The following is a 20,168-nucleotide window of genomic DNA, read 5'->3' as shown; positions in this document are numbered from 1 at the left end:
CACATTGCTCACTCTTCTCAGAGATGGGTCTGCTCCTTAGCCCAGTCCTGTACCTCTGCTTGGCCGAAGACAAGGTAGAAGAGCAGGCCTACAACATCAATAGCAGCTGCCAGTAAGAAGACATTTCTCCAGCCAAGCTCTGGATCCTGGAGGCAGGAAACTACTTGTTAGCAATGGTGGCCTACTTCTTGTACCCCTGGTTCAGAAAAGTTGGGGTGCTATGCCTTGATGCTCCTTCTCCTAACTCAACCCAACCTCCACGAGCATATCTTGCTCCTGGAATATACTGCTGCGTGTCTAACATTAGGCCATCAGTCCCCTCTTCCCTTAGCTAGAAAGCATTTCCCATCAGGCACTCTTTTGACTCACTCCCTCACTTTTTTCCAGTACTTGCTTAAAGTCACCTTTTCAAAGATTCTGTCTTTGGCCATATTGATAAATTGGTCTTGTTTCCTACTCTCCGCTTCTCTCAGCACTTACCACCAATCTGTCTATAATTTACTTCAGTTTTCTGTCAATTGTTTTTCATTGTAGATTTAATGGGACAGGGTTAGGACACTTTTGTGTGCTTGTTTGTTAAAACCATGGACATAATACACACTAACATTTAATAGTTTTTTGAATCAATGAATGAATGACTAAATGAATGAACTAATCAGTCAGTCAAGTGGCAAGAGAAACAAGGTCTATATGAGAATTTTCATTTTAACCAATCCCTAATAGTGTGTTTTCAGAGACTAGAAAGCTTCGAGGCAAAAGGGGACTTGATAAAAAATCCATTCTTTGCTAATCTCCTGTCTTTTTCTGAGCTATTAATAGAAAGTCACGGGAAGCTTAGAAGTGAGATTTTCATAAATCTCACAGACATCCTTTTCCATGTGAAAGGTATGTCTATATAATTCTTAGGTAATGTTCAAGTTATCAGGTTTAATTATATATTTATTCTTACTTTTTTCTTCTTTTAGGGATTTGTTTGTAAAACAGGGTCTGACAATGTAGGCCAAACTGGACTCCCAAGTGCTGGAATTACAAGCACGCACAGCATTGCTATGCTTATTTTAACGATGTAAGAATGCAACTCTGATGTGGCATTCCCCTCTGTATGCTGTAACTACCATTCCTGAATAAAGAAAACTGTCTTGGGCCTATGCAGGGAATAGAGGTAGACGGGGGGAAACTAAACTGAATGCTGGGAGAGAGAAGGAGGAGTCAGGAGAGAAGCCATTTAGCCCCACTAGAGACAGATGCCAGAAGCCACAGCCATGTGGTGATACCCAGATTAATGGAGATGGGTTAAATTTATATGTAAGAGTTAGCCGATAAGAAGCTGGAGCTAATGGCCCAAGCAGTGATTTAAATAATATGGTTTCTGTGTGATTATTTCTGGTCTGAGCTGCCGGGCAGCTGGGAAACAAACAAGCAGGCTCCTTCAGCACAACTCTGGGATAGAGGCTTCAGAATGAAAACCAGCATCCCAGCAGCACTGGTCCTGGGTGCTTCTGCTCGGACTGACAAGCAAGGCATTTAATGAACACTCAGGAGCACAGGTGTGAGGTGCAGGGAGCTTTCCCCTCTGCCATTCATTAAACATCTTGTTCATCCATTTCCAAAGACTTGTTAGCTTCCTTAGACAGAAAACCACCTCATCCTGGGTTTCCCAGAGCATTCAAGATGTTAACACTGAAAACCTCCCCAAAATCCTGAGAGCACTCAGTTTGAGGCAAACTACGCTGAATGATTATACAATACTATAGGAGAAACACTATGAATATTAATATTACTGGATGTAGAACTTTAACATGAGAGGCTCATCCTGTAAGAATTCACAAACCATAGCCCTCGGCCCTGAGCATTCTCACACACACCATACCCACAGAATATGGAGTTTCCCTTCAGAAGCTGAGCTGGGAATGAAGGGCTTATTAAGGGCTCCAGACGCATGTGCTTTGAGTTCTTCCTCACTGAGGAACTACCAGCACCTTAGACCGACTTCTACTAACTACCGCTATTCAGTTTCTCTTACTGATATTTCTGACAATGTTTAATCTTACCTGACCAATAAAAAATCCAGCAGCGGTAGGAGCTACGGCTCCCGCTATATACGAAAAGATTTGCAGTAGTCCTTTGAGAAAGCCAGCATACCTGGGAAGGGGGAAGTCTCAGGTAAGCAAAGGTTTGCGTTCGCTGTCCTGTCTCTATGCTTATCTCTGGGGAGGTTTAGGGTGGTGCATAATAAACTTGAACACCGTATGCTAACTAATGATCCTTATACTCCTATGCTACAGGCTCAGCCTTTCAGGGGTAGTCTATGCTAACGTGTCAACTTCTTGGCTCTTGCTATTGAGGCCAATGTCGTAGCCCTGTTTCGGGATAAAATGCCTCCTCCTTCTGTGTCCAAGACCTTCGTGGGATGACATGGCTGTTCTCTGACCAGCCTTTCTCCTACGTGTCTCAGGGGCCCATTGTGTAAAGATGAAACATTTCCTGTTGCCCGGATTAGACCCCAGGAGCTTTATGTCTGGTCTCAGTTCTCTCTAGCATGACTCACACCAGAGATAATGATTCTTTCCTTTGGTTCTATGTCTTGCCCCTTTATTTTTGTGGGTGTATATGTGTTCACATGTGTGCCGGTATGCATGTACATATGTGTGCTACAAGTAGAGGACAGAAGATGACCCTGGGTATCATTCTTCAGTTGTCCATGTTTCTTTCAGAATATTGTCTCTCATTTGTCTCTCATTAGCATAGAAATTGCTCAGTAGGCTAGGCCAGCTGCAAGCAAGCCACAGGGATCCGTACCTCTTGCCAGCTTCCCAGCACTGGGATTGCAAGTGCACATACCTGCCTTGTTTTATTTTTCTTTGTTTCATTTTAATTTTTTGCAGCGTGAGTTCTGGGGATGGAACTCGAGTCCACATGCTTGCCTGGCAAGTATTTACCAACTGAGCCATTTCTCTCAACCCCATTCCCCCTTTATTTAAGCTTCACATGGACCTCCATGATGGGATCTCTTGAGAACTTTCAGTAACCAATCCAATGGCCCTGCTGCATTCTTCAGCAGAGACTTACAGGGGAAGTGTCCGCATGGCCACAGACTGCTCTTGTTTCAGCTAGGAAAGGTGGCATTCACAATGCCCGACTAGCCCATAGTCCCTTCCAGGAACTGCAGAGACGTAGCGCTGATATTACTGTCCCTGTGACCTGATACATACACTATCTTTTACCTTTGTCTCAGAGCAAGGGTAGCTAGGGTTCCTGGACTTGAACTGAGCTTCTATGAGGATGAGGCAAAAGGGTCCCTACCTTGGAGCAATATCTAAGAAGTTTATGAGGGCCCCTGAATCACAGAGGCTGCAGAAGACCGACGACAGAACCAAGAAGGCCATTGTGGTGCTGCGGCTAGAGCTGACCCACGGCAGGGGCACGAGGATCCCAGATGAGACAAGGACCCCTGCAGCAGAACAAAAGCCATAAAAAAAGAGGCTCCAGAGCTCTCGCATTCGCCGAGCATCCACCTTGGCCCTTACCTATTGCAGTGAAGAGCTTCCTGATAGTCACGAGTCGGAGGATTTTCCTGGAGAGGAGAAAATCTGCCAGTAGTCCCCCCAGGATAATGAAGACACAGCCGAACACGAACGGCAGGGCCGACAAGATTCCGCTCTGGAAATTGGAGATAGTAAGTACAAGCAGCCGCAGCATTCCCCACTGTGGCCCCGACTGATCCTGAAGAGATGGCCCGGGTCTGTGGCTTTGCATTTTACACACATCACTTCCAGGGCAAATGAAATTCTTTGTTACTAGAGTTGTAAATTAACTGTAGTTCTGGAGGGGAAATGCGCACATAACTCAATCTTCTTAAATTTTTTTTTTTTTTGACAGAAGGTCTCACTATGTAGTGCTAATAACTATTCCAGGATTCACTATGTAGAGCAGGCTGGCTCAAACTCACACACATCTTTTTTTTTGCCTCCCAAGTGCTGGGATTAAAGGCATGCACTACCACACCTGGTTTCGATAATTTTAATAAAATGATAAGCGCTCTCTTCGTATATAAAGGTCACTTAGAAATAATTATTTTAAAGATTTTGAGCTAGGCTTGGTGGTATATGCCTGGAATCCTACAGTGAAGAGGTAGAAATAAGACCTGAATTTGGGGGCCAGCTACATAGTAAATTCCATGCTAACCTAGGATACTTAGTGAATCCCTATCTCTGGGGGGAAAATCAAGAAAAGAAAGAAAGAAAGAGAGAAAGAAAGAAAGAAAGAAAGAAAGAAAGAAAGAAAGAAAGAAAGAAAGAAAGAGGGAGGGAGGAAGGAAGGAAAAGAAGTCTAATAACATCTTATTTACAACAGAATTAATTAATCCTTAAAAAATTTATGCTGCCAATAGAAAAATCTTGTTTATAAATGCTGACTTCATTAAGTATAGAATTCTTTGCATAGAACTTTTAAAAATATGACACCGTGACCTGATTTGGAGCCAAGTAAGCAGTGAACCACACTGAGGTCAGTGTGAATCCAAGTTACCTGGCTGTGTTTCCTGTGAGGGGTCCTGGCCTAAATTCCTCATCCCGTGGCCATGAGTGAGATCACACAGAGAAACACAGTAACCGGGTACACCTTCTTTATACTCACGTCTCTGAGGTTTGCTTGAAGTACAGAGCCGATATATGTGGGTGTGTATGCCATCATTGTGGATAACAGCCAATATTGGCAAAAGTAAGAAACTACAATAGCCCAAAGTGGGAGAGATTTGACCATGGCTTTAATGGGAAGAGACCAGCCTGGCGAGCAATCCTAAAAGAAAACACATGTGATTACCCCCTCCACCGCGAGGTAGGAGCGCCCCTGCTCTCTCTCTGAGATGCCCAGGGGTAGGGAAACTGACGGGGAGATTCTTCAATGTACCTCGTGAGCCAGTGAACACCCAATGTATCTCTTCTCAGCAGTGCTGATAAAGGGGTGATTCTCTGGGTCATCGTATACGAGAGGAAACCAGATCAGGCAACAGGCACAGCCAATTCCACCTGTGATAGAAGAGCCTGTCAGCACTGTGCTGGCGTTTTCCTTCAGTTGGATGATTTCTGCAACCGATAGAATAACTAGTGCAGGTACTTCACCCTCATCCCCGACACTGTAATCCTGAATGGCTCTGTCATGGAGGGTACTTCACCACCACTTGACTTAGATCTTGTTCATGTAACTTGCTTTTGCCTAGGGCAGCTGTCAGCTGAGGTGTCAAGAGAGTTTCTTCCCTGTCCTCTAGGGAGGAAGGCGCTCCAGTGACTCCATGAGCCAAGGCAGATGAGAGAAAGAGAATAGAGGCCACCAGCTGCTCCGTGGGACGCCAGGAAGAACGGCAGCTGCTTCCAACCGCTGAGCTCCCAGAGGCTTTGAAGCACACACGTGTTACACTGAAGATGCACACAAGCTCTCAGTGCACGTGCCCTCACAACTGAACACCGGCTGGTGCTCCTCCTGCTGGACTGCAAGGTTAGCTTCTCCACTGAGCCTTTTCCTGCCTTTCGTTTATCTTTCTTGTTTTATGTGCAACTGATTACTTAGACCGTTTCTACATGCAGAATGAAATTAATCACCATCAATCTAATTCATTCTCCACAGTGTTGGAGAAGTCACTGTCATCACTGCGGAGTGGCAATGTGGCTCATCAAACTTGAGTGCCATCACTCAGGTGTCAGCCACCTAGTTTTTGGACAGTACTTTCTCTTTTTTTTTTTTAATTTTATTTTATTGAGCTTTACATTTTTCTCTACTCCCTACCTCTCCTCTCCCCTTCAGTCCTCTCCCATGGTCCCCATGCTCCCAATTTACTCAGGAGATCTTGTCTTTTTCTACTTCCCATGTAGATTAGATCCATGTATGTCTGTCTCTCTTAGGGTCCTCATTGTTGGACAGTATTTTTTAATGGACTGGGACTTACTAAGGAGGATGCACTGGCTGGCAACAAGTCCAGGGTACTGCTTGTCTCTGCCTCCCCAGTATTAAGATTACAGATGTGCACCATGATACCCAATTTTTAACATGAGTTCTGGAACTTTGACTCAGCTCCTTATGCCTACATGGTAATCACTTTACCAACTGAGCCATCTCCCTTGCTTAGAAAGGGGTATGCTTGTTATTATTTTTCTGACCTTCCCTGTCACCTGGGTACCCTGTCCTTTAAGAGATAAGCTCCAACCACTCCCAACCCTCCATTCCCTCCACCACGCAAGCAGATCCCCTGCCTCCTCTCCAGCCTTCTCTCTCTCTCTCTCTCTCTCTCTCTCTCTCTCTCTCTCTCTCTCTCTTTCTCTCTCTCCCTGTTCCTTTTCTGAAGAAGTAACTACTGCCTCACTCCCCCTTCCCTCTCTCTCTATCCCTCTTTATCACCCTTTCCTCTCTTTCTCTCTGCCGTTTCCTCCCTTCTTCTCCCTTTCCAGCTTCCCTTTCCTCTCCTTAGCCCACTAAATAAACACTATACCCAAACTCTCTCTCTGCATGGCATATCTTTCTGTCTCTCACCCACCTTGGTTTTGCACACACCAAAGGAACCTCTGGAGGCCTCTGGAGACCTGTCGCTGCCGTGCCAAGGCCTCAGGTATCCTGCTGCTGCCCCTCCTGGGACTGGTCTCCCACCTCCAAGTGTTTATAAACAATAACAATGTTGATGTCCTAAAGTCAGAAGGTTATTCAACTATATAGCCAAACTATTAAATTCATACTAGTTTGTCTTTTGAAATTTACTTGTTTTGTTTTATATGCATGAGTGTTTTGTCTGCATATGTGTTTGTGCACCTGTGGAGGTCAGAAGAGGGCATGGGGTCTCCTAGAATTGGAGTTACACAAGGTTATGGGCTATCTTGTGAGTGCTTTGAACTGACCCTGAGTCCTCTGCAAGAACAACAAATACTCCTAACTGCTCAGCCATCTCTCCAGCCCCCAGAATACTAAAATCTAGATGCTCTTTTATAAATCAGCAAGATTTTGACCATGACTAATTTTGAACATTGCCAACTTTACATAAATGCTATCCATTTCGAATTTAGATAACCAAAGATACATTCATCCCAGATACCCAGCATTCATTGTCATAGAGAAACATTCTGAGATTTTAAAAATGAACAAACTCACCAAAGATGTAGAAGATATAAGGCCATCCGAGGGTCTGGCAAAGAAGACCACCAGCAATGAGGACAAGGAAGGTCCCAAGCATTGCCCCTGAGCAAAAGATACAGGGTATGTGGATGAGATCTGGTCTTGGGAATCCATACACTTCCTACAGAGTTGAGTGATGGTGAATGAGGGTTTGAGCTTCAATCAAGACTACAACAATACAAACCCTGCTCCTTCCTCAGGAGCCATATGATCTCAGACACTTATCAGTCTACTTGTGTCTTGGATTTTTTTACACTGTGTACATACTACTTAGCTGATTTATAAGGTTCTTATGAGGGTAAAAGAAATTAATGCATACAAAATCCAAGAATGTTTGCTGCATTGGTAACATGCTATTCTGATAAAAAAAAGATTATCTAGTTCTTCAAAGTAAGGATTATGAAGACAGGGTGACTAGGATACAAGGTTTTTGTTCTCTTAGTAGTCCATTGCTGAGTACATACAAAATGAGTGCATACAAAATGAGATTCAGATACCAGTTACCTGATCCTGCAATGGTGGTGAGTTGACTCCTTTCCAATGGTGGAGCCCATTTGACCCATATTGAGTACTGACCTGTTAATACCATAACCTGGAGGAAATTATTCATTCTTAGAGATATGAGATCATTCTAGAACATAGATATTTGCCAGTTATACTGCGTAAAGATCTTGATACCTGAGCGATTCCTTGGATGACCCGAAGGACAATGAGCAAGGCTACTCCAGTGTCAGCCGCCAGTGGGATGAAGAGAGTCAGCACTGAAGAAATTAACAAACCCGCTCCAACCACATACTTGGCTCCAAATACTCCAGCCACATAGCCAGTGGGTATCGGAGCTAAGAATGACCCATAGCTCAAGGAGCTGAGGAGGATACCCTGGATCTCTGGCGTCCAGTCATACACCGGGGCCTAGGCAACAAGAAGAGTCCATTGTTTGGCACATACGTGACTTGTTTCATTTCATCTTGGTCTGAGATAGGTTCTTGCCAGCCCAGGATGATCTTGATCTCTTAGTCCTTCTGCTCCAACCCCCAAAGTCACTAGATTACAGCTGTGCTTCACATCTGGCTCAGCTGTTTGACTATTCACTGCAAGACTTGGACACAGAAAGCAATGTGCAGTTCATTTCAACACTGCTCAATTCTTTCAATTCACCAGTTTCATAAAGAAAAAAAAACTTAAGTATATGCATAGTATATTCTTTTCTATCACCCTGACATGATTAACTGACCAATTAAAATATAGGAATCACAGTAGGGCAGTGGTGGTGCATGCCTTTAATCCCAGCACTTGGGAGGCAGAGGCAGGTGGATCTCTGTGAATTCAAGGCCAGCCTGGTCTACAAGAGCTAGTTCCAGGATAAACACCGAGGCTACACAGAGAAACCTTGTCTCAAAAAACAAAAACAAACAAACAAAAAAATTACAGGAGTTCATGCTGGTACTTGCCTGGAATCCAAGTACTTTGGAGGCTGAAGCAGGAGGATAAGGCGTTTGAAGACAAACATAAAAAGTCTCTGTCTCAGAAAGGCAAATACATATAATATTCATCTTCATATAGAATCTATATGAACTACTATATTTTATATATTATAATAGACACATATATTATGCATAATAGATAGAGACAGAAAGAGAAGCTCATGAAGAAAGAAACATCATAGCTGAGATACTGAGCATTATGTGGAAGAGAGGGCACATAATCTATGAGCCTGGTTGGGGTTGATTTTCATCCATATAGAAGAAGAATTTATTTTTATTGAATGAGGAACCATGATTTATTCTGACTTAGCCAAGGTTTCACTTATAGGCATTACATAGAGAGAGATAAAAATCCCCTCAGATAATCTTTATGGTCTCATACTAAAGAAATTTCATTTGCTCATAAGATGGTCCTTGAATCAAAGAAATAGTTGAGACTCTCACAAAACATATCAGTACCTTAGATTCCTGTACTGTTTCATTCCAGAAGTCCTGTGAGTCAGTGGAAGCATTGGGCTGGCTGGTTGCTGCTGTGGTGTTCACCATGGCTGTTATGGCAATGCTCAAGTTCATTTGTTGGGTATAGATCGAAAAATTACAGAGCTGCAAGATGAAGGCTAGGCCATGCCGCAGTGAACAAAAACCTAGGAGAAAAAGGGACAGAGGTCATGTAGTCAGCTGCTTTCTTCTTACGGTTTCTAGGTCTGGAGGAGGCAAAAGACTGGTGTCTGTTTGGTTCTCAGGAATATAGGGGGTACAGTTTGTTCTGTGGAGTCTCCATTCTCCCAAGATGGAGAGTTAGTTCCTTTGGTAGCAGAGCCAGCCTCAGAAATAAGGTTTCCAGGGCCCGGTAAGCAATCACCTCGAGGTGCTACACAGATTATTAGAACTCGGTTAAGCAAGATATGAGAGAGAGCCAATAAGAGGCTGAAACTAATGGGCCAAGCAGTGTTTAAAAGAATATGGGAAAGATTCTAGCCTACGTCCTTCTCAGGTTGGAGAATCATGGCGACTGCCTCACTGTCTTCTTCCTCCCAGCATTTTGTTCTGTCTTCCCTGCCTACCTGTGTTCTGACCTATCAGGCCAAGCAGTTTTCTTTATTAATTAACCAATGAAACAACAGATAGATAGAAGACCCACCTACATCATTTTCTTATCTGTTCTGTATGCCTTTGAGATTACCTATGAGAAATTGAATAATTAGGAGTAAAAATGCTTTATCACTATTTAGCTCTATGGGTCACTAGTTAGAAAAATGCTACCTATCAAGAAGGAGGAAATTGGGGTGCCTAGATCCTATTTTCCGCATAACCAGAGTTCTTTGTGTGTGATTTTTACCTTTCTTGAAGGATTGTTCTTGGGTCATGTTTGAATTGCTGTCATGGGAACTGTCTCCCACTCTTTCCTTGATGTCTGCTCCAGTAGGCATTTTTTCTCCCTCTTCCTAAGGTTCAGCATCTACTTACTGAAATAAAACAATGTAAGAGCAAACACAGACAGGAAAGCATCCTATATCTTATATGATGTGGTCCCCATCCTTGGCTGTCATTAACAAAATGTGAGACCTTGGAAAAGCTATATTTACCACAAGTCTTACTAGCTGTATCTCTGAAATGGGAAATCTATCCTGGATTGTCTAGATCAATATAAGATTCTTTCTACATCTGTTTGCTCCCTGTTCTTAAGCTGGTATTTGTAACACCTGTACATGAAAACTTATACACTTATTTGAAACTTTATCTGGAAGATTTCAATAGATTAAATTTTCTGGGGTGGTGGAAACTGTTCCTTAAAAATTCTTAGGTTAGGTAAAATATGGCAAACAGTTGTTCTTTGAGGCACAGGGTTCCAAAGCTAGAAAGAGCTACCTCCATGGATACAATGAAAGCTTAGAGTCATGCACTAATTCTTCCGTAATGTAGGGGTGGGGCATAGAGGCAGGGTCCATCAGGGGTACAGGAGTGTGGCCCAGTCACTATGAAGGATGAAGCCAGGTCCATGTCAGGAATGAGATTATGAGGAAGAGCCTAACACATACCCAGAAGCTGCAGAGACAACTAACTTGAAGAATCTCTACCCTTTCCCCAGCCGCTGGTTTAAAAACAGGGACTCTAAAAATTCCTGGCAAACTGGGGTTTTGAATTCACACTGTATTCTCTGAGAACTTAGGTTGTAGCTTGTTCTTTTGATATACACAGATCACAACCAATCACTACAGGTGAAGTTCCACTTACTATGAGCTTGAGGTTCAAAATGATAAACATCCAGAGATGCAGCCCATCTAAGCCAAGTCCTCTGATGTAACCCACAGAAGATAGATGGAAACTTCCCCAAATATATGAGCCTCTAACGTTACATAAAGATGCTTAAAGTGATTAAAGAGGGGTTAGAGAGACCGTTTAGCGGTTCCGTCTTGCAAAGAGCCTGATTTTGGGTTTCTGAGCGCTGGAAGGGTCTATGCACACTGCCAGAGGAGAAAGCTGATTGTCAGCCTTACTCAGCAGGAAACCACTGGCCAGGAAAGACACGCTATGTCAATTAATTTTCTATCGTTGTGATGAAACACCATGACCACAGGAACTGATAGAGGAAAGTGTATGAGCGTACAATTTTAGAGGACAGAACCCACGATAGTGGAGTGAGGGCAAGGCAGCAGAAGCAGGTGGCTGAGGGCTCTCATCTTCAACTGCAGGCACCAGGCAGAGACTACACGCTGGGAATAGAACATGGTCTGGAAACCTGAAGTCTTGCTCCCAGTAACATCCTTCCTCCAGCAAGGTTATGCCCTCCAAACCTACCCTCCAGGGAGCAGAGGAAGCCCTGAATGATGAAGTCCAGGGTGGATCTGTATTATTGACATGGGCACAGACATACAAGGACCAAGCCCTCAAACCCATGAGAGATGGCAAATCCTTTCTGCATGTGGGAGAGGCTTGAAACTGGCAAAGCCTTCTTCTTCTGGTCCTAGTACCAGTGTTTATAGATGACTGATCACATGGATACAAAAACTAGCTAGCGACTGCAGCTCCTTCCTTTCGGATGTCTACAGACTCAGGCTGCTCGCTTACAAAGACCTCCTACCAAGACGAGCTAACTTCTCCATGCGCTGTACATGAGAAGATGCTAAGGTTCTGAGTTGTAGGAGAAGTAGGTGCAGCTCCTTCAGGGTACACACACCCTACTCGATCCTAGCTTTTCTGTATGTGTGTCTGTCATTTTTTCATTCCCTCACTGTCCCGAGTCAGTTGCAAAACCAAGCCACTTGGGGCATAGCACTCACTACCCAACAGTGCCACCAACTGGGGATCAAGAATTGAAATGCTTGGAACTATGGGGTCTTCTTATGCGAATCACGACAGGAAAGTGGCATAAAGATCATTGAGTATAACCAACCACTTTCTACTTGTAGTTAGGCCCACTCCACAACAAGAAATTCAGACCTGGTACCATTAACTGGCCAAGAACTTGTGGCTAGGTGGGTCATATAGCCTACTGATCCCACTGTTATCATTCTGTTGCATGGGCACATTATTAAACCAACTCCTAATGGTTTAATATATTAATAGATATAAATTAATATATTTAATATATAATTATATATACAATATATATTAATATAATATATTAATTCGATAATTTAATACATTTTATAGCCCTAATCAAGAAACTTCTTTTTACAGCAAGACAGAGATACAAAATTTGTCAAGATGTGGAAAATAAGAGACTGCAGAATGTTTGGCCCTGAATGGAACACACACACACACACATATGCATGCACGCACACCGCATACACACATCATTCCCCCTCCTCACAAACTCGGGGATTAATATGGAAATGGAAGTGGAAAGAGTTCAAGAGCCAGAGGGGTAGACGACAACAAGAAAATAATGCAGTGTTTTCCAGACACAGCAGGAAGGGGCACACATGAGCTCACAGTGCTCGTGACAGCATGCACAGGACCTGGGCAAGCTCTGCCAGACCAAACCCCAGCACGGAGAGGGGAGCTGTGCACAAAGGCCGTCCCCTAGCTGAGGAGCTATGGCCAATTGATAACCGCTGGGAAGGGAGAGAGAGGATACAAACTTGGGTGGAGAGAAGTGGGGAGTGGATCTGAGGATTGTATGTGCTAAATACACATTGTGCAATGTTCTCGAAAAACTAAAAAGAAAATGAGAGAACAAATAAAGTTGTTGGGTGAAAAGCAGGTTGTAGAAAACTAAATTTAAATAACGCAAACTCACACGAAGACACACCTCACATACTTTATGTGTAAATAAGAGATCTAAAAGTTATGAAAGAAGAATTAAGTAAGACCCGTTCGTCTAATAGGCTTTGTCCTCTCTGTAGGGGGAAGCAAGAAAGGTCAAAATGGTCACACGGGAATTTCATTTCATCTCTGGTGTCTAATCAGTGTTTGTGAAGTATTGATGTGATTGAAAACAAATTGGAAAGAGTCTGGAGTGATAGCTCCGTGGTTAAAGGCACTTGCTACTCTTTCAGAAGAGCCCCTGAATTCAAGGAGGCTCACAACCACCTGTTAACCCAGCGGGTTTCTGGTCAGCACAGCTCTCTTAGGGTTTCCTCACGTACTATACGCAGGTTATATAGTGTGTGCACACATGCACGTGCTCGCACACACACAAACACACACAAATAAAACATAAATGTAAATTAATAAAGTTTTAAAGCAACAACAACAAATATTTACCACAAAAAAACTGTAATTGCAACCTGCAGAATGCGCAAATTGTTGTTGCTGATGGTATCCTCATGTGTATATGTATGTGCATGGATCTTCGTGTCTCTGTGTGTGTGTAATAATCCTAAATGATGAGCCCTACCTGAACTTGGAAGAGACCATCTCAGAGGGCTCAGAGGAAGATGCTACTGAACCAAGCTCAGGGGCACAAACCAACTGTGATGAACAAACAGAACAGCTTAGCCACCTGGATGTTATGAAAGAGAAAGAGAGGCATTTATAGGGTTACACGTATGCCCAAAGGAGCTTGTTGTGGGAAAGAGTGGAGGCAGAAAGGCAGAGAGAAGGGAACTGGTGAGTTCATGTCTTTCAGTTCAGAGCACATAAGCTGTGACTGTGGGTATCCGTTGAGTAGAGGAGAAAGCCCACCCCACACTAAATGCCTGTGGTATCTTCACGGTAGCAAGTGCAAAAATGCTGGGGCACAGAGCCCCACATTCCAGGTCAACCAGATGTAGATGACTTGAAAGGAGTCAAAGTCCCAGCTTTCTAAAACCTGCCCACAAGCCCTGCCTAAGAAGCTGTTCTGTGACCACAGAAGTGGACTAACAGATGCTCAACAGTTGAGGAAAGGACCAAAAGACATGAGTCACCCCTGACAGGAGAAGAACCCCCAAAGTCCCCAGTGAGGCCTTCTAAAGATGCAGCGTGGGCTAAGCACCAGCCAAAAGGCACCCCTCCTCATATTGGCCTCCGTTGCCCCAGTCCAGCCCTGGAAGGGTTAGAAGCTTCAGCTAGGCTGAGAGGAGAGGGAAGTGGCTGACTAAGGAAGGGAACAGGGGTGCTATCCAAACAGCCCCTTCCCTCCCGGGTCCAGCCTGGAATTGAGACGTCTCATTATATAAAGTTTGGAACTTCATGCTCTCTGTTGTGTCAAGCCTACGACCTAGGAGACTGGGGTTACATGGAGTCTAAAATGGCTTCTCACCACCTGATAATGAACACAGAAGTTGAAGGGCCAAACTGATTTAAAGGAAAGTAAGGGTGGATGAAGTTTCTCGTGAGGTGAAGCCATTCTACACCTGCCATCTAGGGAATATGAAATCTGTTCATATTAAAGATGTGTCGCGTGTGCTGGCTTCAGGATGATCCTGTGTTTCGGAGTCACTACAAAGGTCACCTAATGTCCAGGCTTGTCACTACTACAGCTCAAAGTGAGCGGTCACAGACAGGATCGTGACTCCCACCCTCTGCGGTTAGACCTGCCAGGCTGCATCGGATTCAGAAATGAACTCACAAACAACTCAGTCCAAACCAACACTGAATGGCGGAGTCAAGTGGGTCGAGCCCGAGAATTCTGCTGGAAAAACTAAACTGAGGTTCTGGCTGTTGGCCACGCCTTAGGGAGATGTGTTGACCAGAAACTTTTGCCACTCACTGAACTGAAGATGGAATCCAGGGCCCCATTATCTCATGGCTTTATAGACCCTCCCAGGGAAGCAAGGCTTCGGAGCTCGTGATTGCTGGCTCATTCACGGATTCAGTAAACACTTGTGGACTATATGGAATGGGTTGCTTCCATGGCTTTCTCCAGCATGACTGGAGGTCTTGGCTCTCACTCGCTGCTTTCTATACATACTTCACCAGAGCATGGATGCCTGGAATTGGGCTTTCTTGAGTTTGTGAGATAAGTGAATTCGCCAATTAGAGGGTGAGGGTGGGACAAGGATGAGGGGGGAAAGAGACAGGACTATGGACAACATGCAGGATGCATGCCCTGGTGAGTGAGAGTGTGCAATATGATCAGGGAAAAAAAAAAAAACAAGAAAGGCATAACTGGGAAGGGAGCGGGAGAGTGTGAGTGATAGTGACTGAGGGCCTAATAGTGACAGCTAGGGCGTCTGCTTTGCCTAGTCCAACCACCTAGTCTGCAGGTACCCTGTGGCTATCTCTGAGCTGAAAGGGAAGTCCAGCTGCATGCGAGGATGGCAGCAAAAGAAACAAGTAGCTTCAGCTTGCTTTGGAAGGCAGAGGCAGTCTGGCGTAGCTCACACAGAGTGAGAAAGGAGATTCAAGGGGGGAGCGGCAGTCAAAGCAACAGGCAGTGGTCACAGGATGCAGGCTCCCACAGGCCTGTTCAGGGACTGAGATTACTTCAGCCAGCGTGTGACGCATGTGGAAAGCCTGGGAACAGCAGCCTTGGGCAGCAATTGTTCACACCCTGGGTGCAGAGTCGATGTTGGCTGGGCTGAGCTGCCTGCCATGAAAAAGCCCACATTCAAGTGATTTGGAAATGAGCCAGTAAGACTTGGTAAAGAGATGGGTGTGGAGATGCGACAGGCAGAACAGTAACCATTGGAGGCTCTACGTGGCTTGAGGTAAGAGTGAGTCATGCCCAATGGAGCTGTGAGGACAGGGGTGGGGCAAAGGTTTTCTTCCCACTGTACACAGAAAGGAAGACCGCCCAGCAGACCTCAGTTTTGTGGGCTAAGGCAGAGCTATAAATTTGAAATTTATCAGTCTTAACTATTTCCTTTTAGGGCAGGGAAATTACAAAGAGCCGGGAAAGCAGGTGGGCCAGCGAATCTTAGCAATTTTTCTTAGCGATATTGTTTCTTTCTGAGCTATTGGCCTTAACCTGCTTCCCACCCCGCCCGAGTGGGGCTTGCAGTGAGAATGGCGAGGTTAATAGCGCTGGTCTCCACTCTAAATGTTTTCTCCTTGTGAGAAACATGGCATCATTCTCATCCACAACCCCCAAAACTTCTTCCGGTCTAGGCTCTTTACTCTGAACCACTGTCCAAAGCCATAAGGGGTGTTATTTGTTTTGTCCCCCACTTCCCAGTGTAATTCCCGTGATCACTCTGTTTTGGTTAAGTTGATCTCTGAAGCCTGGTAAACACATTGTTTAAGACATAAGCTGTCATTGCCTCAATCTGTTGGTTGATGCTATTTCCTCACATTAATGCACTTCGCAAATGCAAGTTAAACGCATGGGTGCTCTGCTCCATTTTCCAGCATCAATAACCCCCAGACATGTAAACCCTGAGTTTACGATGCCCGTTTATTTATTTCTAGTGGCTTCAGCCTATGTTCTCTCTCCTCCTCCCCCTTTCTCTCCCTTTCCTCCCCCCCACCCTTTATCTTTTTATCTGTCTGTCTCCCTCCCTCCCTCCCTCCCTCCCGTCCTCCCTTTTTTCTTCCCTTCCTCCATCCCTCTTCTTCTGGAGTTCCCAGGGTCCTCATTTGTTTCAGGGAAAGGCAGCATCCTGCCTCACTTTTCAGAACCATCTCCCAAGAGAGACAGTCTTGCTCGCCTCCTACCATCTCAACAGAAGAAGGCCCATATTCCCAAATCAGCAACAACAGAGCAAGGACTTAAAAGCAAACCTGAGGAAGGCAGTGCGCGTGGTTCTGGTTCCGGTCATTATGTTTCTGGGCTTTGTGCCGCTGTCTAACCCTTAGGAGTAAATGATTACCCAGAACCTTTAGCCCTTATCTCACTAACTGGATGTTTTTATTGGCTCGGCTATTTAATGTTTAACTTTGTTTTATTATTTAATTGATCAGCAGATCAAGTTCATTGAATCTTCCTCATTCTTTGAGTTCATCTAAAGTCACTTATGTCTTCCTGGATTCTCGAAGGATCCCCATACTCTGCCTGTGTCGTGTTTTAATTTGCATTTATGTGTTTATTTTTGTGTGTTGAAGTCTGTGAGGGTCAATGTGCACTGGTTGAGGTCAAAGGAGAACTTTCAAGAGTGGGCTCTTTCCTTCCACCGTGTTGATCCCAGGAATGAAATTCAAGTCGTCAAGCACAGTGGCATATCTTTCGCTGCCACGCCATCATGTCAACCCTCTGACCAGCTCACTGATGATATTGCCACCTTCTATTGTCTCTGAGGTATTACAATTTTCAAAGGATGGGGTTACATCTTGTCTCCTATGTGGCCATTTTCTACCATACCCATGTTTAATAGAACTAGTTTTATACAGAGCACAGCTAATTGGCCTACTGCCTTCATCAATCAGGTACTTATGGCTGAGCATATTTTCAGGCTAGAGGCTCACTGCTCTGGGATTAATATAGTGGTTTTAGTACTCGGCAGCTACTATGCTCCTCAACTTTCAGCAGCAGTGGACACAACAAAGCCAGTAGCACCTTCTGGTCTTGCAGCTCTTGGGACCCTCGGTCCTACAGTGATGGGTGCTGTGTTGTTCAGAAACTGAACCATCGACAGAGATGGTTTTACAGCTAATGGCCCTGTGGTCACTGAGACCCTTTGGTAGCTCTCTGGAAATCTTCCAATGGCCAACTCGTCATTCCTTGTCTTCAGCACATCAGAGCTCTCATCGTCTCTGCCACCCGTACCCACCACCACTGCCTTTGCCATCTCTACTGTAACCAGTGCTGCTGCTCCAGGGCTGCAGCTAGCATCCTCCCATCCTGCTGCCGTCTCACCCTTTCTTCCCGTCACCAGATCCCCTGCTCTAGAACGGCAAAGACCAAAGAGGTAAGAATAGACCACGTGAGAGAAGTTCTCCCTTGGGCTGGGGCCTCGTGTTGCCACATCAGGGTGATATTTCCCAGCAGAATGGCAAAGTAAACCAAACAGCTTGCTAATGTAGAGAAATAAGATACAGCAAGGGAGTCTGCCCCGTCTTCCTGCAAAGGATGGTCCCCAAAAGAACCATACTTACATCCTTGGGAGGGGCTTACACAAGTGACGGATTGTTGAAGCCAGCCACCAACCTTTTTGTGGTTCTGGGTGATGGGGAGCACCCTCCCCCCTCTGGCAGGTGAAAGACTTCTGAAACAGTATGGGGGAGTGTTGGGGTCATGTTTGAGCAACTGGCAGCTGTGGTTGCTATGCTACCTTTTTCAAGTGGTCTTTGGGGTGTTCAAAGCAGCAAGGCTAGCATAAAGGAAGGGTTGCTAACTGTAGGGCGGATATTCCTTCTACCAAGGCAACCAGGGGACCACAGAAGAATATAAAAACTGTTCATTAGGAAGTCAAGTGTTTCTGCCCTCAATTCCTTAGCTTATTTGAAAGAAAAATGAATATTTTAAGAAGTTTTATTATAATAATAACATATTGCTAACATTAACAGCAATCTACCAGTGCTTTAACAAGGCTCAGCTCCTGCCCCAGTAACCCAGGGAGAGGTGGGTCCTTCAAATCAGTCTTGTAGGAAAAAGTGGAACAGCTGCTGGGAAGAGGAGCAAGTGAGGTGAGCTGAGAAGAAGCCAGTTACTTTAGTGAATGCCTACAACCTAGCACCCAGGCTACAGAAACTGGAAGATTATGAGTTAGAAGTCAGTCTGTGCTACATAATGAGTTCAAGGCCAGCCTGAACTACATAGTAAGAAACTAAATCAGGAAAGAGCTGAGATGTAGCCTAAGAGTAGAACATTTGTTTAGCACCTGCAAGGCCTGACTTAATTCCCAGCTGGAGGAGGGGAGGAAAGGGAGAAGGTGAAAGGAAAGGGAGAGGGAGAGGTATATTAATAAGAAAAATTAATTTTCATAGGATAGAAATAATCTCTGCCTATACTACAGAAAATCACAACATATAATTATAAGGACTAACACCTAATGAAAATCAAAATTTTCTTTTCAGTTTAAAAATCTCAAAAATATGTAAGTAAATCCAGTAGCATACGACAAGGAGCTGACTTCTTGAATAAAAGGGTCCCAGGGGTGGGTAGAGAATATACAGAAAGAGTCCTATAGCTATTTGGATAAAGTAAATAAAAAAATTAGAAAGAATGTAGGTGGATGTATAATATAAAATTAGAATAAGATAAAAAGTTAAAACTGAGGCAGTTTTTGTAAAGGTTCAAAAATTATAAATGTATAATACATTGATAAACTAGAGTTAGAACCTAGGGAAATGCATGTTCAGATGCATGGCTGATGGATGCCATGAACTGACTGGCTATATCCCTGAAGTTTATGTTGAAGCCTTTACCTTCCATATGATGGTACTTGGAGTCGGAGCTTGACAAATATAATTAGGTTTGGATAAGAGTGCCCCCCCCAACAGTATTAGTGTCTGAGAAGGAGGAGGAGGAGCCATAATTCACTCAATCCCTCCCTCTTCCCCTCTCGCTTTCTCTCTACCCCATCTCTGTGTCACACGAGGTCAAAGCCAGGATACATAGGAAGCAGACACTCACCAAAAACTGAACCAGGTCAGACTTTAACCCTGGGCTTCCCAGCCTCCAGATCTATGAGAGTTTAAATTCCCAGCCAATGGTGTTTCGTCCTAGCAGCCCAAGGTGACTAATCTAATGACTTTGCAAATGGTTATGGTCTCCATAAAAACAACAATCTTGAGAAGTCTAGTAATATTTAAAAGTCCAGCATACTTTGACAAAGTCATTTCACCCTAGGTTTTACTGGCAAACAAACTGGGAACGTAGGGCAAACACAGCAACTGTCGTTTGTAAAGAGATCACAGCCGCAGCCTTTCCGTGGTGTTTAATATGGAGCAGATTCTGCTCAAAGGATTGTACACACCTTGGCTCTATGACTCCTCTGACCACCATAGGAAGGTATACTCTTCAGAAAATTTTGAAAACATTTTGTCAGTTACAAATATTGCATGAAACACAAAGGGATTCCTTAGTAGAGTGGCAAATAAACTTGGAAGGAAACAATTTGTAATTCTCACAGAGCTGATAAAGGTTCAAACTTGGCTTATTGCTTGCTTTACTAGGCCACTGCCCTCCCCCAATCCCCAACCCATCTCTCTCTCTCTCTCTCTCTCTCTCTCTCTCTCTCTCTCTCTCTCTCTCTCTCTCTCTCACACACACACACACAC

General features: G+C 44.3%; 1 protein-coding gene across 2 annotated transcripts; it reads right to left on the bottom strand.

The window, feature by feature from the left end:
* Positions 1-11: 11 nt before the first annotated feature.
* Positions 12-16,812, bottom strand: Slc17a4 (solute carrier family 17 member 4). Of its 2 annotated transcripts, XM_050142420.1 has the most exons (12): positions 16,731-16,812; positions 9,979-10,105; positions 9,099-9,283; positions 7,834-8,067; positions 7,660-7,747; positions 7,132-7,218; positions 4,909-5,027; positions 4,636-4,797; positions 3,528-3,660; positions 3,304-3,451; positions 2,052-2,142; positions 12-146 (listed from the first exon to the last, which is right to left on the bottom strand). In XM_050142420.1, the coding sequence occupies exons 2-12, from the start codon at positions 10,067-10,069 to the stop codon at positions 18-20; spliced, it is 1,467 nt and encodes a 488-aa protein (XP_049998377.1). In that variant the 5' UTR covers positions 10,070-10,105; positions 16,731-16,812; the 3' UTR covers positions 12-17. The 2 variants fall into 2 exon arrangements, with proteins under 2 accessions (XP_049998377.1, XP_049998379.1); XM_050142422.1 differs by lacking the exon at positions 9,979-10,105 and having other exon boundaries at positions 16,731-16,787.
* Positions 16,813-20,168: the final 3,356 nt, after the last annotated feature.

Source organism: Alexandromys fortis, unplaced genomic scaffold (genome assembly GCF_014885135.2).
Source record: "Alexandromys fortis isolate MF-2015 unplaced genomic scaffold, M_Fortis_MF-2015_v1.1 scaffold_5, whole genome shotgun sequence".
Classification (NCBI taxonomy): Eukaryota; Metazoa; Chordata; class Mammalia; order Rodentia; family Cricetidae; genus Alexandromys; species Alexandromys fortis.
This window is presented reverse-complemented; position numbering and strand designations above follow the sequence as displayed.